The sequence below is a fragment of the Schistocerca cancellata genome, chromosome 12, assembly GCF_023864275.1.
Source record: "Schistocerca cancellata isolate TAMUIC-IGC-003103 chromosome 12, iqSchCanc2.1, whole genome shotgun sequence".
In the NCBI taxonomy this organism is placed as follows: Eukaryota; Metazoa; Arthropoda; class Insecta; order Orthoptera; family Acrididae; genus Schistocerca; species Schistocerca cancellata.
This window is the reverse complement of record NC_064637.1, coordinates 8,082,501-8,104,970: the sequence shown is the minus strand read 5'-3', so window position 1 is coordinate 8,104,970 and position 22,470 is coordinate 8,082,501. Positions and strand designations below refer to the sequence as shown.

The window sequence follows — 22,470 nt, the reverse complement described above, 5'->3', positions numbered from 1 at the left end:
GCGTGCACGTGGTTTACATGTTGTTGCGCAGAAGTAAAGTAGTTACCACCAACAACTGAACGCCAGTAAATCCTAAGAACGAATATATGTCACAAAATACTTCAGTTTACCGTCATTCAAGTTTTTTAAACTTGACACTACGTTTTAAGCATTCCAAAAATTATGTATTAAATTTTAAAATTTCACCGCAATGGCGGCAAAGCTGTAAACTGGGTGTTGGTAGATGGCGCAGGAATATTCTGGAGGTTTCCTGCATCAACGAGGATCGATAGCCGCCGCGAAGTTTCTTTCAAGGAATAAGTCATATATGGGCGGGGTGGGGGTCCTGGATAAATTGCTCGATGTCGTCGTTGAAAGAAAATAAAGGGATAAATAAATATGTTGCAAAGTATATTCTGCCTGCTTTCAGTCATTGAAGTGTATAATTAAGTTAAGAAATAGCTTTGTAAGTAAAGTCCTGTATAGATTTGACGAAAAGGAGGTAAAATGCATGTAAGCCGTTATACCATTTATTAGATAGCTTTGTACTTAATAGTAATAGACTTAGTTGAGTCGTGGCAATGTAAAGTCACAATGCCGAAACAGAAGTTCCGTAAATGCTGAGATAAAATTACAGTAAAGACGTTAAATCTTGTTATAGAGCATGGTATTTGTGGATTCGGAGAACGTTAGTAATAAGTTTGTGTTACAATCAGTTTGAATCGCCCTGATATTGTAACAGTTGAAGCATGACGTGAACACGGATCAATACAAGGAAAGTTACGGCAAGGTCGCAGTAATCACAAGTGACGTAGGTTAGAACCTAGCTGACTCATCGCAATGAGTTGATGAAACGTGTTAAGCGTACAGCGTCACCCGTTAATCCCAAATATTAAGAATAAAAAAATGTACTACTGGAAGGAAGCGTTATTTTGCATAAATTCAATAATCTGAACAGTAATACAACGGAAACTTAGCAGTAACTGATGCCTAGTAAAGGATATAACCAAAGCGAGCTGTGCATCACATCCTGATTACAGCTCTCGTTTTCTCTGTCGGGAAATTAATTCTAATCCACTAGCCCATTATAACGTGCAAAGGGAGATATCATCATTCCATTCCTTGGGGTATTAAGTTTTATTAGACTGTGTTAATAGTAACTTGGATACGCGGTAAACGGTTTGCGACAACTATTTGTGATTTGTGCTGCTTAACTTTCAGGTCGTAATAAGTGCTTAACTCTTACACGGGCGTTGCATCGGTTAATGTGGAAGTTTGTACTATGTTTCGCTTTTACAGCCGTAAAAGAGATAACAGAATACTGATTCTGGCTAGGTATGAATGTTCCCGCCCACGTTCTGACTTCTTTAAAGGTTATAGGAACAAGGTGCCGACAGAAAACGTAATTGTCGAAAATGTGTAAATATAAAACATTATGTGAAAGTACGTGTGGTGTTACTTAAACACTAACATTTGCATATATGATGTAAACGGTTTAAAACGTAGTACCTGTATACCAATACCGCGACTGTGTGTTAACAATACTATTTAATTTCGTGTTCCATGGGTTTGCACGATATATGTTTCATATCGAACGAGTCATTTTACATTCACTTCCCGACTTTGAGTACAAGCTGAACATTTATAAGTTTCTTTTTAGTCGCGTGTACCTACTCCCAGTTCAGAAGTGACGCTGAAACGTGAAATAGCCCTATAAGCGGTCATAAAGTTTCTATTTTTTACATGTTGCACGTGCACGTATTCATTGATTTTTAGACGTCGTATAAACCATATACAATTGATGACCTCTACTATCGTATATTACACCTGTGGAATGAGGAAACTGCTTGCTTTCCGAAGCGTGTCTACGCCCCCACGTTATACGAAGTTGGATGAATCGCCTTGGTTCTCCATGCTACAAGGCATCTTGTTCCTTATTGTTATTTACATCAAAAGTGTAATGCTTTATTTATGCCGCCAGAGCTCGTTGTACCAAGGCTGAATTAGACCACTTCTTATGGTTATGTGTGCCAATGTCAACGGGTTTGCTGTTCCATTTAGGCCATCGTATTTGCTGTGGCGATATGTTGTTTAATAATACAGCGTTCAGTTGATTGTATTTTCACATTGCCACACTAATTTTATTTCCTTGCGTTCCCCTTAGATAACTTTTTCTTGCGAACAATACGTAGTGTGGCGGAAAATAATAATAATAATAATGATGAAAGGAAAAGAGCTCATTCCGAGAGAATGAAAACAATTTGGGCAGAGAGAAAGTCTAAAAGAAAATAACTGAATGCCCCGTGATTGTACTTCGCGTGGTCCAGTAGGGCCCAAACGTGAATAATAATAATAATAATAATCCGCAGCACCGTCACAGGGTGCCGTACCAGTATTCTATAATACAAATGCCCATGAAAACCTGTTTGTTTTATAAAGTGCGTGGCAGATGATCGTCTGACAGTGACGGTACCGTGGAACAGCATTATCACGTCATTAGTCCCTTTTTGCCAAGCAACATGGGGAATTTTTGTGCTTTGTAATACATTAGCCGTTATGGGTTGCTTGTGTGTGGCTAAGACTTGTTAGCCATCCATGAATAACATCAGCTTCTTAAAGCACATTTTAGAGCTCCTAAAGCAACTTAGTTCTGCCACATTTGTACTTAGAATCGGTGTAACTCTAGGGGAGAGACAAATCAGCAAATTAACATATTTTCATTCAGTAATGTAATACGAAATAATGATTGTGGTAACAGCCTTAAGAAAGATCTTAATTGCTCAAAAACATGCTGTACGAATGTGGTGCTTGCCCACAATCCTCTAGTAGACATGTTTGAGTTGGGCTTTTTTACTACTACTCCACAGTATATTTATTCCCTCTTGAAATTTTTGTCAATAATCCGCTGCAGTTCAAAATGAACAATGATGTGCATAATTGCAATTCCAGAAGAATAAATGACATTCATTACTCCACATTAAGGTTGTCCTTAACACAAAAATGGGTGTACAATGCCGCAACTAAAATTTTTGCTGACTTATCTTGTGATATAAAATGACAGTACCAAAGTAATATGTGAAAACAAATTGAAAAGTTCTTCGTTTACAACTCCTGCCACCTTATCGGTGCGTGGAGGGGATGGCAGGCTTCCGTGCTCCCCCCTTCATCCCGTCTGGATTGGCTTCAACTGGGCTCGGTGGTTCACACTGGCCATCTACCTTCCCACTCCTTTCCTCATGGGGTCTGTTATATCCTGAGCATCTCTCTTGTCTCCCGAGTTCTTTCATGCCCCTGTCATTAGTCAGTTCCTTTCCCTCACCTCGTCTTCTGGCCTTTTCCTTCCTTCCCTGTCAATAGTTTTTATCATTCTACGGGTGTTGTAATTCCTCCTTTTAATGTGGGATTTTATCGGTTTTAGTTAATCTCAGGTCAGAGTGACTGATGACCACATAGTTTGCTCCCTTCTCCAGCTAACCAATCATCCTTGACAACTCCTATTTTATAAAAGAATTTCTATTGTAATGTTTTAAAGATGGTGGGTAGGATAACTGTTCAGTACATAGCCAGATTTACAAACTGGTGATGTGAATGTGAAATGACATTACAACTTTCTATGGAACATGAAACTAAGTAGCTCAGTCACACATTACGTTCATTGCAATGATCGTGCACCCCCTCCCCTCCCCTCCCCTTCCTGTCCCAGATTTTAGTCTGTCTATGGTGTGGAAAGCAATTGTGACCTCATTGCTTGTCACATGTGTATGCCACAAATGGTATCCATGACAAACAAAATGATACCCATTTGAGGGCGGTGGTGTGACCACTGTAACGTGTATGCCTAGTGGGCTACATTTAAAGAGTGGTTGAACCAGAAAATTGCCATTTGTGTATTTCTTTGTACAGTTAGGCTACAACGGAACTGATGTCATCTCTGTTGTATTAATCCAGGCACTGACAAGTTGCTAACCTCAACTGTGGAAAACGTAAAGGAAATTAAGTGAAAGCATTAAGAACTTGATTTTTAAATTCCAGTTGGTGTAGCTGTATCAGAAATGAGATTCTCTTGCATTCCTCTATCCTGTGAACTTACTTATCAAGTCAGTTATGGTGCAGCTTACAGTTTGTCACGCAACTTGATGTTCATTCACACACTGTGTTTGGTCACTTCCATCATGTAGAATAGTGTTCAGGGATCTGGAACGAGTCGTTTTATACAGTAACAAATGGAGCCAGACACTGTTAGCTACTTCAGAAAAGTGTACTAACATCAAATTATAACTAACACTTACCTATTTGAATTGATAATTATGATATGTACTTTAAGGTAACTTTAACGAGCTGCCACTCCTCCTCCTACACTACTCAGCTACTGCTCTTATGTAACAAGCTGAGTACACGCCATTGTCCAGGTATACAGGATGTTTCAAAACGAATATATGGATTTTAAGGCTTTGTAGCACATATTACATTCACCTTACAATTACAGGGTGAAATGTATTTAAACCGACAAACTCTGGGAGGTTGTGGGGGGGACATCAAAACAAATATTTTTCCCTAATGTCATTTTTTCCTATGAGGAGTATTTAAACCGGAAGAGGAAGATTTCTGTGGCATTTCACCCTGTACCTCTGCCAGTCCACGTTTCTGGGAACCGTCGGTCCAGGAATCGACGCACATGACGACTGAAATGTGCCGGCACCCCATCATGTTGGAACCACATGCATTGTCTTGTAGGGAGCGGGATGTCTTCCAGCAATTGCGGCAATGCTCTGGCGAGAAAATCGTAATAGTGCCTTCCGTTTAATGGCCTGGGTAGCAGATACGGCCCAATTAAACAGTTCCCAACAACACCGACCCACACATTAACGAAGAACCGCACTTGATGAGCGCTAGTAACTGTGGCATGTCGGTTATCCTCACTCCAGACATGCAAATTGTGCATGTTGAAGAATCTATCAAACCCGAACGTTGCTTCATCGGTAAATAACACAGTGGTTGGAAATGTAGGATGCATTTCACACTGTTCCAGGTACCACTGTGAAAACTGTGCTCTGTGGGTGGATAATCAACTGGTTCCAGGTTGTGGACACGCTGTAAGTGAAATGGACGTAACAATTGCTCTCGAAGGACTGTTGTTACATTCGTCTAATTGGTCCTCACGTTACATGCAATTGCACGAGTGCTGATTGAAGGATCCCGCTCCACATGCTGCAAGACAGCTTCCTCAAATTGCAGCGTTCTTACCATGCAGCGGTGTCCCTGTCCAGGTTATCTGCTAAATGGCCCAGAGTCACACAGACGTTGCCGCACAGCACCAAAGGTCGTACGATGCAGGATACGGCAATTAGGATATTGTTGTCGATAAACCCGCTGTGCAGCTCGCCCTTTGTGGTTCGCTACGTAGTACACACCGACCATATCGATGTACTCACTCCAGGTGTATCACTCCATTAGTAAACAGAGACAATGCACTACTACACTGGTGGACAGCAGTTGCCTACAACTGAAGAGCGTAATACGGCCTCCACCGGTTTAAATAATGCTCGTAGGAAAAAAATGACATTAGGGGAAAAAATTTGTTTTGATGTCCCCTACAACCTCCCAGAGTTTGTCGGTTTAAATATTTTTCACCCTGTATAAATAATACACCAAATGAAAGAGAAACACGAAAAGTTTTTCTTCCAATTATTCAGTGTGAACACCGATCACACGTAGAGTCAATAGGTGAATTGTTCTGAAACCTCGATCAATGTGTCTGGAGTAACTGTCGCAATAACACTGTTTCTGAAGACGGATAGATCAGCCGGTATCAAAGGCACATACACACGATCGCGTCAGATCGTGTGTGAACGTGGAGGTCGTGCACGAAATGCTGTGTCGACCGGCCCCTTGCGCCCAATCCACTGGTCGGATACGTCGTTTAACCAGTCGCGTACTGAGTTGTGCCAGTGAGGCGGCGCACCATCTTGTACCCAGATAAAGATGTGTTCTTCCCATTGAGGCACGGGCAATAGGTGTAGAACATCGAGATAAGAAACATCAGTTACACAGCTGATGCACTGAAAAAGAGAGGCCCATAAACTTTCCGCGGGGATATTCCTCGGTGCTAAGTGTGAAAGACTTGCACTCATTCACCATGTTTTTTCACTCTTTGTTATTCCATACTCTTCCCATCGTGCACAGGTACACAAACAAACCTGTTTGGGTTGCTCTTTAATTTGGTGTATTATTTACAATTGTAAGTTGAATGCAATAAATGCTAGAACACCTTAAAACCGGTGTGTCCATTTTTAAACCCCCTGTATATTTCCTCCAGTCATCTATTAGTCCTCCTCCTCCTCCTCCTCCTCCTCCCCTCCCCAATCGGTCCATCTGCTCCTCCCTCCTTCCTCTGTCCATTTCCACCTTCACCTCTCCCTTCCCGTCTCCTCCAGCACCCTTACCGCTCCCACACTGTCTGCCCATCTCCACCTCTCCTTCTCTCTGCACATTATCACCCCCGACCCAATAGGAGCCCGAGGGTTCCTCTCCGTAAAGTATTTCTTTCCAGATTGTAACTAACACGTGTACCACATTTTGCCGATATCATTCCACGGGTTTATGATGAAATTTTTACTTGTGACTTCGCCGATGTACACACGTCAAATTTATTTCACATATAATTGTAATATATGTCACAAATAAAATGTAAATGTCACGTAACTAGGGCCTCCCTTCGGGTAGACCGTTTGCCGGGTGCAAGTATTTTGAACTGATGCCACATCGGTGACTTCCGTGTCTATGGGGATGAAATGGTGACGATTAGGACAACACGACATCCAGTCCCTGACAAGAGAAAATCTCCGATCCGACCCGGAATCGAACCCGGCCCCTTACGATTTACATTCTGTCGCGCTGACCACTCGGCTACCGGGGGCAGATGTGTCACAGATGTTTCAGATATATTTTAAATATTTCACACGTTTTATACACACCTGTACCTCTAGTGAATTTTGTCCTGCAATTTGATTTACGTGCAGCCCATTGTGAACGACATCGTATTTCCTGAATTATGTGTCGTACAATGATATAATTTTATAGGTACGTGTGACTACTGCCTGCACAATGTGTTACAAATACAGTTAGTAGTAGGCCTAAAGAAGTAATAAATTAAAATATTGTGCTTCACGTGGTAGTTTTACTGCACGAACAGCAAGAATGTAGTAAGTGTTACACATTTTTTCCTTTCATCGTTTTGTGGGACGGGTCTGGGTGATGTCACGGTCTTCACTGCAGTTTCACGCCCACCCGTGCCCCGTTTTTAGGTAGGTGTGGTACCTACCCTCTGACTCCCCTACTCCCCCCTCTCCCACAAGTAATTCTTTCCAGGCAGGCGGACAGTAACTGGTATGTGTACCAAGTTTGGTTGAAATTGGTCCATTGGTTTAGGAGATGTGGAACATACATATATATAAATTCATTTTCATAATGTGTGTGGGTAATTCAAACAAAATATTTTGTGTCTTTATGGAGGCAACTATTAGCTGTTATACACTGGAAAATCAAGATCCATCTGGTACAAACATTACGAGTTACGTAGCACTTACATTCCTGAGCTCAAATATTCAGTATATCGTAGGAATGGCTAGTGAGGTATACTTGTACTTTGTGTTTAAATATTTGGGGATTTTCAGTCTCCTTCTTAAAGTGCACTGGCATCCTATTATAGACTTGTGTACCAGCATATAAATTATTGTTATTTATGGTTAATTTTATTCATCCAAGAAGTGTCTCACATTGTAATAATAGAGTACAAATCGATAGCTCAAAATATACAACAGGCAAAATATATAATAATCTTTATGAGGACAGGACAGAGCAGTCGGCTGTGGTCTCGATTGACCCTCGAGCAGCTGCACCGATTATTGTAACGGGAGCAGACGTGTGGCATACTCCGTACACGTGTAAAGAATAGCCGTCTTTATGTTACCGAGGTGAATACGTGGGAACAAAATCGCAGTTTAATTAAAAAAAAATAAAATAAACTTATGTTATACAAGCTAAATCACTGTTTAATTAAACAATAATAAAATAAACTTTGATTGTATCACTCTGTTATCCCACAGCAGTGGCCCCTTCGGAGCCCTAAACAGTGTAGCTGCATCAGATCCTGCCAAATGCTTATTCAATTAGTAATTATTTTGTAGACAACTACCTCATTTGGAATCATGCTGCTACCTCATAATGTGGGTCATTTTCTTATGTGGAACGTTTTTTCTCATGTAGCTCACTGTGTGTGTTTTTTTTTACTGTTGGTCACTTCGAGGAAGGAATAGGTAGGGTTTGCAGTTTTAAAATAGCAATGGACTAGTGTAAGACAGTGTCATTTGTACGATATTGCAGTGCCTCTGTTCTGGCACAAATTTTCATTGTTGTCATTCCAATATACAAATGACGGCTGTCCAGATCCACAGTTGCGTATACATTTAATGTATATAACGTTATTTGTGGTGAATGCACTTTGTACATAGGTGTGGTTGCTCGAGGATTAAGGAACTGTCCTCACATTTGCTTTACTGATTTGGGAAAATCAGAATTGGCATGGCTGGACTGTAATGTCATACTGTCAAATATGAGGTCAGTAACAGCTGCACTGGCCCATTCGGTCAGTCCCTATTGTACGTCGTCCCTCGATTTACTCACGTTTTGTTTCAGGTAACTCGTAATATGTAACAGTTCTGTTCTTCGTCACCGGACACGGTGAGGTCACGCGCTGGAGACTCCCAGACTGTGAAGACGCTGCTGTGCTCCTTGCGTGAATTCCAGTCTGTTCAGAAAGCAGAATCCGTGCTCTTACATATTCATCTATGCTCCTCAGTCCACATGAAAAATTAAGTCAGCATACACCTGTGATGAGTGAGAGCTTGAACTCGAGAGAATGACAAGGCATTACTGTCATGCATTTTACTTCTTGACACATTATTTTCTTGTGAAAGCAATAAACTGTGATCACGAAATGAAATGTGACGTGGTAGTTATCCCCTTTCATTTCTCTCTGCTGCTCTAAGTCCTCTAAGAAATCTTTATCTGTGTAGTATGCATTACTTATGACAAATGTTTAGCTGGCTTTTTTAAACAGATGTATTTTTCTAATCTTTTTCATTCCCTTTGGTGATTTATTATAGATTTTAATTCCCTGCTACAAAATGCTATTTTGGGTGTTTTGTTTTTGATAAATGTAAGTCCAAACTGGCTCTTGTTCCAGGATTATGTACAGAACTGTTAATGAAATACTTGATAATGTTTGCCCTGGAATGTACCACAGACTAGCAGATGTACACAATTGGTGCAGCAACTATGCCCAATTTTTTGTAAATAGCTCTTTACAGTTAACCTGACTATTATTGTTACAGCTCTTTTCTGCAGTTTAAAAACTGTGTCTGTGTTTTGTTCCTTCAACGCCCATAAAATAACCGTATACCTAAGAATTGAATGCACACAGGCATTGCCTGTTACAAACTATCTAGACATTTATAAAATTGTTGTGCACAATGGGGATGAAGCCTACAAAATGGTGCTCATACGTTTAGTCCCACCTCACTTGCATTGACCCACAGAAACACTCTGTCTCACGTGCCTTAAGACAAGAGAGAAAGGGTCAAAGGTGCTATACCAGGGATTAAAACAACAGAGGATCTAAAACAACAGTACAGAGAAATGTGACTGGCAGGCCACTTGCAGACAACACGGTTGAGTGAGCCAGTCACCCCATTAACACATTAAGACCGTCTCCCTAAAGCTGTAGGAAACATGTTGGACAATTCACAAAACTTTAAAAACCTAAATCTGGAAGTCATTTAAAATAGAGAGCAAATCAGTCAGCAAATGTGCCACTGCCATCTGGTCCGAAAATGAAACACAAGCTAGTAAAAGGTGGCACACAATTATCTGTACGCCACACGTCAGAGGGTCCTCTCGCCAGATTGAGAAGCCGTGCGTCGGAGAACTGTGGCCTACATAAAGACGAGTAAGGAGAACCTCGTGTGTCTCCGGCTGGAAGGAAGTACACTACAGCCGCATTTTGGTGTTAACCAGACGGAGCTCGTCATCTGTCACTTCCGGCCACTCGTCATCCCATTGACGTGTGACTCTGTAGCTCAACAGCATGCAGGGGGGTGCATTTCTGAACTAACTGAGGATTGTGAAACAGCTCTGTGGCCACTACATCTGCAATGCCTGTGTGCCCTGGCACCCAGCAGAAAGAGACCGCCTTCCTCAGCCTTTCTAGCCGGAGGAGTGCTCCCGGACATACTGACTACTTTAACTGCCGGCTAGAAGCATCGGAGACTGTGAAGGGCACCCAGCGAATTGGAACAGACGAGGAATTTGCAAAACACATCTCGTCTACTCCGTTGCCCGCAACGTCGCATATAATTCCGTGTCGTAGACAGTAAAGTCTCGAGGCTGTCAGATCCTGAGGACACAATCGGGGTAAAATGACAGAGCGTCCTACAGACTACCCCCATTTAGACCCATCCAGGGGGATGCATAGTCTGTATGGACGTTGTTTCTGTGTGTAGTATTGTGGCTGTGAACTGCTGAGTTCATCCTCCATTCACTCGTGTCATTAACAAAAGTACCATTAGCCTGTATACGCATTGGTATGCAAGTCTCAGAACTCTGATGTTCCGGAAGAGGCTTCTGCGAGATGTTCGATTGCCGACTTTGTGCGACATTCTTATTGCACGCTTCTCCAGGATAAACACTTCTCACTGTAGCTGGAATGCCCCAGAAGATTATGCCACAGAGCACAACTGATCGAAAGCATGCTGGTGATCATTTTCCACTTATACTGAATACTGCTAGAAGTACAAGGCTTAGAATAGTAATAAACAGTTTATTCTTTAGGATACCACTCACAGAAAAGTGGAAGTGGTGAGCTGTCGACAGGCATCCACGGAGGAATGCTAGTTTTCGGAGTTATCTTTTGACGGCCCCCCACGGTGCCGTGTGGGCATTTTAGTCTAGCTCATCGAAAGATGACTGTCAAGTTTTCTTCCTTTTGTGCGTGCGTATCGACAAATTAACGCTTCTGCTTTTAAGTGAGTGCTCTCCTTTAATCCTAAAGTATTTGCATTCTACAAGAACTTTCCATAACATTAATAAACGGTTTATGTGGTTATGATGGTCGGCTATTGACAATAAAAGAATCTTACGAGTTGGATTTAGATAATAAGAAAAGTAATGTACAACAGAGTCGGAAGCAATGACCCAGTCAGGTCAGTCGGTCAATTTTAGGGAGGGGACCGAGCAGTGAGGTCGTCGGTCCTGCAACCGAGTTACGACGTTTAAACAGAATCCAGAGAAGGAACAAATGTGATGAAATGATGTGAGAAAATAACTATCACATTTTTAAATAAATTCACTACAATGTTTTAATCCCATTTTCCCTCAATACAAAAGACATTGAAACTGACTGCAGTCTGGGAGTAATTTTAGATAACACCAAGGATTGATGACAAGCTGTAATTAATAATTGACTGTACATTCTGCTAACATAAGCTTGTACAGGAGATTCCACAGTTAGCAGTGGCCGCTTGGGATGCCAAGCTGAGGGTGAAATTTGTACACGGTGTGCATCACAGTTAGCACCAAAACTGATACGAGAGAAAGTCCGTGAGGGAAAAGGGGGGGGGGGGGGGGGGGGGCACCGTACGATTTAGTTGCACATAGGGAAAAATGTTCTCGAATTGTCTCAGAGTTTCAGTTGAGTATTATAAAATCGTATAGTTTATCGGTAAACAAAATAATAAAAGTACTTGGAGAATAAAGCAAAAATGATTTGTAGGATTATCAAGTAAGAAATAAATAGGATGGACGTAAATGTTAGCCAAGTTTCAAACAGTAGTAGTGGCAGGAATGATGAAACATGAAAAGCATAGGTAACTACATTCAGTTTATACCACTTAGCACTCACTAGTGTTGGATAAAACACATGTACTGCATTAAAAAATAATGTGTATTAAAAATCAATAAATCAAATAGTTTTCTAAATTGCTAAGAATTTATACTGCTTATTTGAAGTGACAGTCCTATGTTACAGAATGTATTAAAACTTATAAACTAATTGTCACACGAATTGCAAAAAAACCGAAGATGAAGATCTCGACAGACTTTTACCTGTTTCCATTCACTAAAATTTCACATTGCCATATTTGTGGGACACACTTCGTGGGTGAAGGAAACTTCATTGTGCAGATATCAGTTTCAAGCATATTACAAGGAGTGGTGGTGGGGGGGGGGGGGGGGTGGAAACTGTGAAAAATACACGATTTAACATAAATGAAGATCCTAGCCGAGCCAGCGGGTTACACTGTTTATTTGAGAACAAATGACACCTGTCTGATGTTCTCAATATGTTGCAAGTGTCAGTTGTGGTCAGACGAGTGTTCTGTGTAGCTGTGAGTGCATTATTTCAGAACTGAGTGAATTTAAGTGCGGGCAAATTGACGTCGCTAGTACGCGGGTGCATTTGTCAGCGAGGTAGCCGAAGTGCTCAGTACTCGGAGAGGCACCGTATCGAAGATTTGTATCGCGTACAGGGGAAGGAGGAAAACATTATCCACTAAGTCACAATACAGATGGTCATTGAAGAAGATTGTGACAAAACATAAAAGAATGACGTCTGCAAAAGTCACCGCAGAACTGAACCTCACGCGCCGGAACCCTGTCGGCACTGGGGCGACACCGAGGGAACTTCAGAGGTCGGGGGCTGCAGTGCGAGCTGGAATTCCAAAACTGCTCGTCGGTGACGTAAATGCCCACGACAGGAAAATGGGATGCCCGAAACGTAAAACTCTGTTTACGGAGCAGCGGAAGAATGTCATTTAGTCGGACGGATCTCGTTTCGCACCGTTTCCAACTGGTGACCGAGTTCACGTCTCATTTACGGCGTTCCGGGCTTACGGCACGGGCTACTTGCCGCGAAGAGTGAAACGTGGCAGGGGTTCGGTGGTGATTCGAGTAGCCACATCATTGTATTCCAGTTAATTCTGAAAAGGTGGCATTACTGCCCGTGCTCGTGTGGCCCTCCTAGACGATCGGGCCCACCGCATCGCGCTACGTCTGTCTGTCGATGACGGTGCCGCGTTCCGAGAAGGAGAGGCCCCTGTTCGCATTGCTCGCGTAGCCCGGTACCAGTTTTGTTACCGAGAAGGTGGATTGTCACATCTCCCCTGGACGCCACAGTCACCAGATCTCAATATTATTGACTCTTCGGGTCTACTTCGGAGAGAAGGGTGCACGATTACTAGTCACCACCTGAACTTGCCACTATTTTGCAGGAAGAACGGTTTAAAGATTCCCTCGAAACCGTACGGCACCGGTAATTATCCGTTCTGAGATGACCGGAAGCTGTTTCACAAAATGTATTAGGCGTAATGACGAGTCGTGTTTCGATATTTTTGTTGATCTGCTGTACGTGGTGTCCACACAGTCGTTCGTTCGTTCGTCCGTGTGTTCTGTAATTCTCTGAATGGGGAGGATCCTCGGGGATACGGAGCGAGTTGAGGCGTACGTATATTAACAGAAAAACATACAAATTGTAGGAACTTAATCTATCTATATTATTAACGACAAACTCTCCCTATATCGATTAATACTATCTGTGCTCGTGCCAACTAAATTTAATTGAGTAAATTAGAAAGTTATTACTTAACAAAATAGCTGCAGCCTCCTCAGTTCAGTCCAGAACCTATTGTAGACAGCTTCTAAACTCCATTCAATAGAGTAAATATAGAGCAAATTCAATGAAAGTTACCTCCATTTGAAGTTTGATGTCAACAATCAGTTACAATTCAGAAACAACAGTACATTCATAAATGTAACTGAAAGTAATGAATGAACCATTCAGCTATGAAAATCTGCTAATAATTACACAGTGGTGTGCAGAATTTAATTAAAAATAAAAGTAGTGTGAGAATGTCACGGGTCCACGGAAAACGCACTGGCCGCCTTCCTGCCCCGTCCTTGCCCGGTCCGATCTGAGAAACTATATGTTTTAAGTAGGTATTTTATATCTGTGATGTATCTGATGAGTCCTATACTGTTCAAATTAAATTTTATTTTCTTTGTGTAACATGTAATTTTACACCTGTGGGCAGTTAACATGTAATTTTACACCTGTGGGCAGTTTCAACAAAGTACAAATTACAGCATTACCTTGTACAATACACTACAATGAAATAATTCCGGTAGCAGCACATAATTCATTCTACAGTGCAGAGTTGGTTTTATATGCAATTTGGTACTGTACAATATTTTTCTTTCTTTCTGAATTTGTCCAACTATGGCTTAAGGCTTTGAGGCCTTTCTTTTCTCTCTTCCCAGAAACTCTTAATTCTTTCACTTCTTTTCTTTCTCTCCTTCTCAGAAATGTAATGTGTGGCTCTCCTTGTTTGTGGTTTCTCTTCAAATGATTTTATGCTGCTGACTTTGCTTTTGATTTCTTCTCTGGTTTGGATCCTCTGTACTGTAATACCAGTTTCTTGTACATCTCTTTTGACCTCTTCTGTAAATTTAGAGGAGGACTTTAATGATGTGATATAATTGAAGATCTTTTTGATCAGTTGGCGTTTGTCGATTCTTGCTAGGTGTCCATAAAATTTCGACCATCATTTCTGCATTATGTCCATTAATTTTTTCGTGTACTTGCAGAGCTCCTGGTTTCTCCTGTTTTTTCAAGTTCTGTCAGTAGTCTTCTGAGGTCCAAGAATTTTCCTGGGTATATCCCTTTCCTTCTTGTTAAGTTCCTCCAACTGTCCATCTTTATTTAGAATAACAATATTATGAAAAGGAAAGTTGCTACTCACCATATAACAGAGATGCTGAGTCAGAAATAGGCACAACAGAAAGACTGTAGCAATATAAGCTTTTGGTCAGTGAGGCCTTTGTCGAAAGTAGACGGCACACACCATAAGATGATAGTGAGGAATTTTGGATGTTCCAACTTCAAGTGTTTCTCAAAAGCTTTCCACTTTTTCTGGGTTTCTCTTGTTATCTTCATTTATAGGGACACGTGCATTGATGATAAAGTGTGCTCTGTTTCGAGACTTAAAGGAAATTATAGTTGAGATTATAGTCATTTGTAGGACAGACTTATTCCTTACATTATTATTGATATTAAATCAAAGTTATATGAACATTTTTGTATAAACCACTGCTCGAGTTACTTTTTAAAAGTATCTCATGTAAAAATATTAAGATAATGTGATAGTAAATTATGAAAAACAGCTTGCTTGACGTATGAACTCTTTGCTGTTAAAATTAACCCCCTCAATACAAGGATGGGGTTTACTTTATGCCGAGCCTTTACAAATATTGTATTCCACTCGGGTACTAGATATTTTAAAATATTGAGATTTTTTATTGTTTTTAATAAAGTCTTCTACCAGTTTCCATAAATGTTTAAAATTTTTCAGAGTAACTTAATCCAAAAATTTTAGATGTGACTTTCCACAATGAAAGTCGTATTCAATATTTTCAGTTTCAGGACCCTAATTACACATTAGTATCTCTTTAAAAAAGTATGGTGTGAGTAAAAGTCAACAACAATTAAGGAATTTTATAGGTTTTAAAATTCACCTTGCCGACAGTTATTAAATACCCCCTCCCCCACGTTATTGAAAGTGTGTCACGCGGAGTGGCCACGTGGTTTGAGGCACCGTGTCACTGACTGGGCGGCCCCTCCTGCCGGAGGTTCGAGTCCTTCCTCGGGCACGGGCGTGTATGTGTTGTCGGTATCGTAAGTTAGTTTAAGTAGTGTGTAAGTCTAGGGACTGATGACCTCAGCACTTTGGTCCCTTAGGAATTCACACACATTTGAACATTTTTTTGAAAGTGCATTGGTGTTGCTAAGATTATTCTAAAAGATATGTCCAGGTTCTAGATTTTTTTTAAGGTTGGGTATAAAGTAGCCCCCCCCCCCCCCTCCCCAAACTCTTTCCCACTTGGTAGTACATGTTACTGAAATTGCATTGGTATTGTTAGGTTTAATCTTCTGTTCACCAAATGATCATATAAAAGTCTGCTTTATGCCTCGTATAATGGTTTTGAATTTGCAAATTCCTATTTGTGGTCATAGTTTCTGACTTAAACATGGCACTGTATTTGAGTGGTCAAAGGATGAATAACTAAATAAGTATATAAAATAAATTAAAATCATATCTGCTTGACAACTCCATTGTTAAACAGGATATCAAATTTATCTCGACCACTGCCAGCAACATTTTATACGGAAGCAAAATGAAAATTGTATTGAGAAAATGCTCAGATACCACAGGGCATTAACCAGCATGACCTCATTTCTTGTATCTTTTTTCATTTCAAAGATATGAGCAAGAATATGTTTTTTGTAAATAATACCCTATATTTTTTTATTCGGTGAACCAGTTCCTGTCCCCAGGACCTGCTCATAAACATTTAACAGTTTATCATTCGTGTAACCACGATGCAACACAAAACTGACTCTGACTGCCCTGTAGTACCACACAGAGAGCTTCAGTGACTACTGTAGCAGAATGTTGTCAAATGATATTTTACAGAACCCAAAGGCATTCTGGTCGTATGTAAAGGCTGTTAGTGTCGCCAAAGTTAGTGTCCAGTTCATACGGAATGAGACGGGAACTGAAATTGAGGGTAGCAGAGAAAAGCTGAAATACTTAACTCTTTTTTCCAAATGTTCCTTTACAAAGGAAAACCCAGGAGAATTTCCCTAATTTAATTCTTGTACCACCGAAAAGATGAATGGAATAAGTATTAGTGTCAGTGATGTTGAGAAACAGCTGAAATTGTTAAAACTTAACAAAACTCCAGGCCCCTCTGATTCTACACTGAATTTGTGGCTGAGTTACGGTAACCTCTCTTCTAACTATAATCTACTGTAGATCCACCGAATAAAAAACTGTGTCCATTTCTTGGAAAAGAGCACAGGTCACACCTGCCTACAAGAAGGATAGTAGAAGTGGTCCGCAAAACTACCGTCCAATATCCTTGACGTCAATTTGTTGTAGAATCTTAGAACGTATTCTGTGTCCAAACATATTGAGGTATGTTGAACAGCATGACCACCTCTATGCCAACCGGTACCGTTTCTAAAAACATCGATCACGTGAAACCCGACTCGCACTTTTCTCATGCGACTTACTGAAAGCTTTCGATCGAGGCAACCGCGTACATACAGTTTTACTCAATTTCTGAAAAGCATTTGACTCGGTACCACACCTACGCTTGTTGTCAAAAGTATCAAAAGTATAGTCGTACGGAGTGTCAAGTGAAATTTGTGACTCGATTGAAAACTTTTTGGTAGGGTGGACCGAGCTCGTTGTGTGCCTCAGGGAAATTTATTGGGACCCTTGCTGTTCGTGTTGTATATTAATGACCTTGCAGACAATATTAATAGTAACCTTAGAATTTTTGCAGCTAATGCAGTTGTCCATAATGAAGTAATATCTTAAAGAAGCTGCATAAATATTCAGTCAGATCTCAATAAAATATCAAAGTGGTGCAAAAATTGGTAACGTGCTTTAAATGTTCATAAATGTAAAACATACGCTTCACAAAATGAAAAAAACGTAGTATCCTTTGAGTATTATATAAATGAGTCACTGCTGGAATTGGCCAACTCATACAAATACCTGGGTGTAAATCTCTGTAGGGATAAGAAACGAAATGATCATATGGGCTCAATCCTAGGTAAAGCAGAGGGTGGACTTTGGTTTATTGGTAGAATGCTGGGGCAGTGCAATCAATCTATAAAGGAGATTGCATACAAGCCACTGGTGCAATTGGCTCTAGAATATTGCACAAGTGTGTGGGACACATACCAGGTAAGACCGACGGGGAATATTGAACGTATACAGCGAAGGGCAGCACAAATTGTCACAGGTTTGTTTGATCCACGGGAGAATGTCGCAGAGACAATGAGAAAACAGTAGAAAGACTCTTGAAGATAGACGTAAACTATTCTGAGAAAGTCTATTAACAAAGTTTCAAGAACAGGCTTTAAATGTTGATTCTATGAATATACTACAATACTCTATCTAGTACTCGGATAGGGATCGTGAGGATAAGATCAGAATAATTACTGCATGCACAGAGGCATTCAATCAATCATTCTTCCTGCACTCCATATGTGAGTGGAACAGGAAAAAGCCCTAATGACTGGTGCAGTGGGACATACCCTCTGCCACGCCCCTCATGGTATAGATGTAGAGCAGGTACCCAGAGTAATGTATCTCAGCCACTTGCTGAAGTTGACAGTAACAAATGGAAACACAAGGAAAAATGCTCTTCAATCTGTGAACTTACATTCTCCAAAGATGAGAAAAAAATGCCTTCTGTTCATTGGTGCACATTGTAGTCACACAAAAATCTTCAACTGAAGACGTTCGACTGCATGCCTAGTGTATTTCCATTTGTTTACTGTCATCTCCAGGAGGTTGACATACTGGTGTTCACATTTTTACGACAAATGTTGGTACAAGTCATGCTGATTAATGTTCCCTGGTGAGTAAACTTTTACTTGATAATTTTTTTTATTTTGCTTCTGGACCAAAATGTTATTTGTGAGTCAAGATAAATATCACACCATCTGTAGGAGCATTTCTGAATCTCCTGTGTTCAAAATAGAAGTACCAAGTTGTAGTAGCCACCAGAAAGATCGCGGGAGGCGCACATTGGCACGGCGCGTCATGGACAGTAGTTGCCGCAAGTAGAGTCCCGTCCACCAGAGGGCACGCGAGAATTCGGACGCGCCCTCTGCCGGCGTAACAACAACAACAACTCCGGCAGGACAGGCAGAGCGCAGTCATTCAACATCGGGCATGCCTAGGACACAGTCCCGGTCTACGCTAAGTGAAGTGCGACGTAACGTGAACAGTGTTACTACACAATTGGCGACGAGTAGGGTCGTTCTTTCGCGTGTTGCGTCGTTGTTCCGGTTTCGCAGTTTCTCCACGGCATGGAGGATTTGGTGCGGGTTTTGGTGGCGCAGCAGACGGAGCTCATGGCCACCATGAAACAAGTGCTTCCGGCGTTGCTCTCACCGCCGTCTGCTCCGGCGCCGTTCCCTCCTCCCTTTCCCCCGTATGACGAGACGGCGGAGGATTGGGACGCATATGAACATCGCCTTCGGCAGCATTTCCAGGCGTTTCATGTTGCCGATGCGGAGGTATGTCGTGCTCTCTTCTTGTCTTGGATATCTCCCTCGCTGTATCAAGTTTTGCGGCAGCTGGCGCCGTTGCAGGAACCCTCGTCCTTGTCTTTTGACGCATTGTGTTCATTGCTGTCTTCATATTATCGCCGCCGCACGCATGTTGTGGCGGCTAGGGTCGAGTTCTATCAATGCAAGAAACAGCCCCATCAGTCTTACCGGGCGTGGGCCGCAACCCTGCACGGTCTTAGTCGCAAGTGTCATTTTGTCACGGAGCAGTCGCGGGAGTCGTATGCCCATGTTATGGTACGCGACGTCATTGTTCGTTCGGCCCCTGATAGGAAGGTCCGGCAACGGGCCCTGCAGTTAGAAGACCCTTCCCTCGAAGAAGTCCTGTCCATTGCTCAATCGTATGAAGTCTCTCACGCAGCAGGTCAACAGCTGGAAGCGTGGTGCGACGTCGCGGAAGTTCAGGGCGGCGCGGCCGCGTCCACTGTGTCCGGGGTGGACGACGTGCGAGCGGTACAATCCGGCCGTTACGGCCGCTCCCGCGCGGCGCGTAAACAGACTTCCGGCCGCCGGCCCCTGTTGCCGTCCTGTGCGTCGTGCTATATACATCACGATCGGTCAAAGTGCCCCCAGCGTTGGGCCGTTTGTCGCAAATGTCATAAAAACGGTCACATTGCTAAAGTTTGCCGCTCAGCCTCAAAGGAATCGAAGGAAGCAAGTACAGAGGACATGGACGTTGACATTCAGGAAGTTTCATCGGGCCAGGCTCCCGACGCATCGGCACGCAAACTCTTTATCGAGGTGTCAGTTCGGTCGCGCCGGTTACAACTGCAAGTAGATACGGGCGCGGCAGTTTCGTTGTTGAATGCACAAACGTATTCCGACCTTGGATCGCCCCCGTTGGCGCCAGTTTACCGGCGTCTACGCGGTGATGGTAAACAGTTCATTCCCCTCCTGGGTCAATTCACTACCGACGTGACTTACAAATCAGTCACTCGGCCTATTACTTTTATTGTTGTCAGTGATGCGAGCTCCGCTAACCTTTTTGGCCTGGATGCCTTTCAAGCTTTCGGTTTTTCTATCGCTGACACCATACAGTTGGTCTCCGAAGACGTTCCCTATCACTCATTAGAATCTTTGATCTCAGACTTTCCAGACATTTTTGAGGAGGGTCTGGGGCGTGTTTCAGATTTTGAAGCTCACTTAACGTTGAAGGCGTCGGCTCGCCCGCGTTTTCTACGCGCGAGGCAGATCCCCTTGGCTCTCCGCCCTCAGGTAAAGGAAGAGCTAGACCGGCTGACAGCCCTAGGGGTCGTTCTTCCCATTTCTTCCAGTGAGTGGGCTTCGCCCCTCGTTATTGTCAAGAAGCCCTCTGCAAAATTACGTCTTTGTGGCGATTTTAAGGCCACCATTAATTCCCAATTGGTGGTGGACACCTATCCTTTGCCTCGTGCTGATGAATTGTTCTCCGCCGTGGCGGGAGGCCACTATTTTTCGAAAATCGATCTGTCAGAGGCTTATCATCAGATACCACTTGATGAGGACTCCAAACGGCTGGCAGTCGTCAACACCCCGTTTGGCCTTTACCAATACCAGCGGTTGGCTTTTGGAATATCCAGTGCCCCGGCGATATTCCAGCGTTATCTTGAGCATGTTACGTCGACAATCCCTCATTGTATTAATTACCTGGATGACATAATTGTCACGGGCCGCAGCACGACGGACCACTTGCACAACCTTCGCACCCTCTTTCTCAAATTCAGGTCTGTGGGCTTGCGTTGCAACCTGCAGAAGTCAACCTTCTTCCAACCGTCCATTGAGTATGTGGGCTACACCATCTCTCGGCATGGCATCCAGCCACTAGGAAGTTTGGTCCAAGGTATCGTCAACCTTCCTCGGCCCACATCGCTGAAGGAGTTACAAGCTTTTTTAGGCAAGATAGCCTATTACCACCGGTTCATTCCCAGGGCTTCCACTATAGCCCACCCCCTGTACTGCCTTCTGCACAAGGGTGTTCCTTTTGATTGGTCGCCGGCATGCGAGCGAGCGTTCACCTCGTTGAAGGGCCTCCTCACGTCAGCCCCTTGTTTGGCTACTTTTGATCCCCATAAGCCGTTAGTCCTGGCTACGGATGCTTCACAGTATGGGGTGGGGGCGGTCCTGGCCCATCGCAACGCAGATGGTTCCGAGCAACCACTGGCGTTTGCGTCGAAAACGCTTAGTCCCGCGCAGGCCCATTACTCCCAGGTGGAAAAAGAGGCTTTGGCCATTGTCTACGCTGTTACCAAGTTTCACCCTTTCTTGTATGGCACGAAGTTTCAGTTAATCACTGACCATAAGCCGTTAATATCGTTATTTGGCCCCGCCTCTCAGATTCCGGATAGGGCGGCCCACAGACTACAGCGCTGGGCCTTGTTCCTCTCTAAGTACCATTATGACATTCGTTTTCGCCCTACAGGCCAGCATGCCAACGCCGACGCTCTTTCCCGTCTTCCGGTGGGCCCGGACCCTACATTTGATCGAGAGGAGATTATGTGTTTTCATTTGGATGTGGCGTCCCGCCAGGCGGTTGATGGCTTCCCGATCACTAGTTCTCGAGTCGCCAGGGAAACAGCGGCTGACCCGGTTCTCCGGCAAGTAGTTCGCCTCATTCAGCAGGGGTGGTCATCCCGCCCTCCGGGCCGGGCCTCGGACCCTCTTCGTAATTATTTTCTTCTACGAGACCGTCTCTCGGTCTTGGAAGGAGTTCTCCTTCTGGCTACCGATGATACAGCTCCTCGCGTGGTTGTTCCTGCAAGTTTACGACGGGAGGTCCTCAAGTTATTACATGCGGGGCTCTGGGGTGTTTCCCGTACTAAAACCTTGGCTCGCAGACATGTGTACTGGCCCGGTATTGACACAGAAATTGAGCACTTGGTGGCCGCCTGTTCCCAGTGTGCGAGCCAACAAGCATCTCCCAGGGCAGCGTTCTCTTCATGGCCGCCGGCAACCCAGGCGTGGGAACGTGTTCACAACGATTTTGCGGGGCCGTTTCTCAATGGCTTTTGGCTCATTGTCATTGATGCTTATTCCCGATTCCCATATGTGGTTCGCTGCTCCTCAACCACTTCAGACGTTGCAATCCAGGCACTAGCAAAAATGTTTTCTGTGGAAGGTCTGCCAATCACCCTGGTCTCGGACAATGGACCGCAGTTTCTTTCGCAGACCTTCCAGGATTTTTGTAGGCGCTTCAGTATTCGGCACGTTTGCTCTCCCCCCTTCCATCCACAATCGAATGGGGAAGCTGAGCGCAT

The 22,470-nt window shown here is 43.1% G+C and overlaps 1 protein-coding gene across 2 annotated transcripts in view; it reads left to right on the top strand.

The window, feature by feature from the left end:
- Nucleotides 1-102: 102 nt before the first annotated feature.
- The window catches only part of LOC126109831 (uncharacterized), a 200,212-nt gene continuing 177,844 nt past the window's right edge, over nt 103-22,470 (top strand). The window contains exon 1 of one of the 2 annotated variants that reach the window (XM_049914889.1): nt 103-492. Coding sequence is in view for 1 of the 2 variants with exons in the window: in XM_049914887.1 (XP_049770844.1) it covers nt 1,262-1,314 (53 nt within the window). In the remaining variant the exon portion in view is untranslated. Of the gene's footprint in view, nt 493-1,166; nt 1,315-22,470 lie in introns of those variants that run through there. The other variant, XM_049914887.1, reaches the window with a different exon arrangement.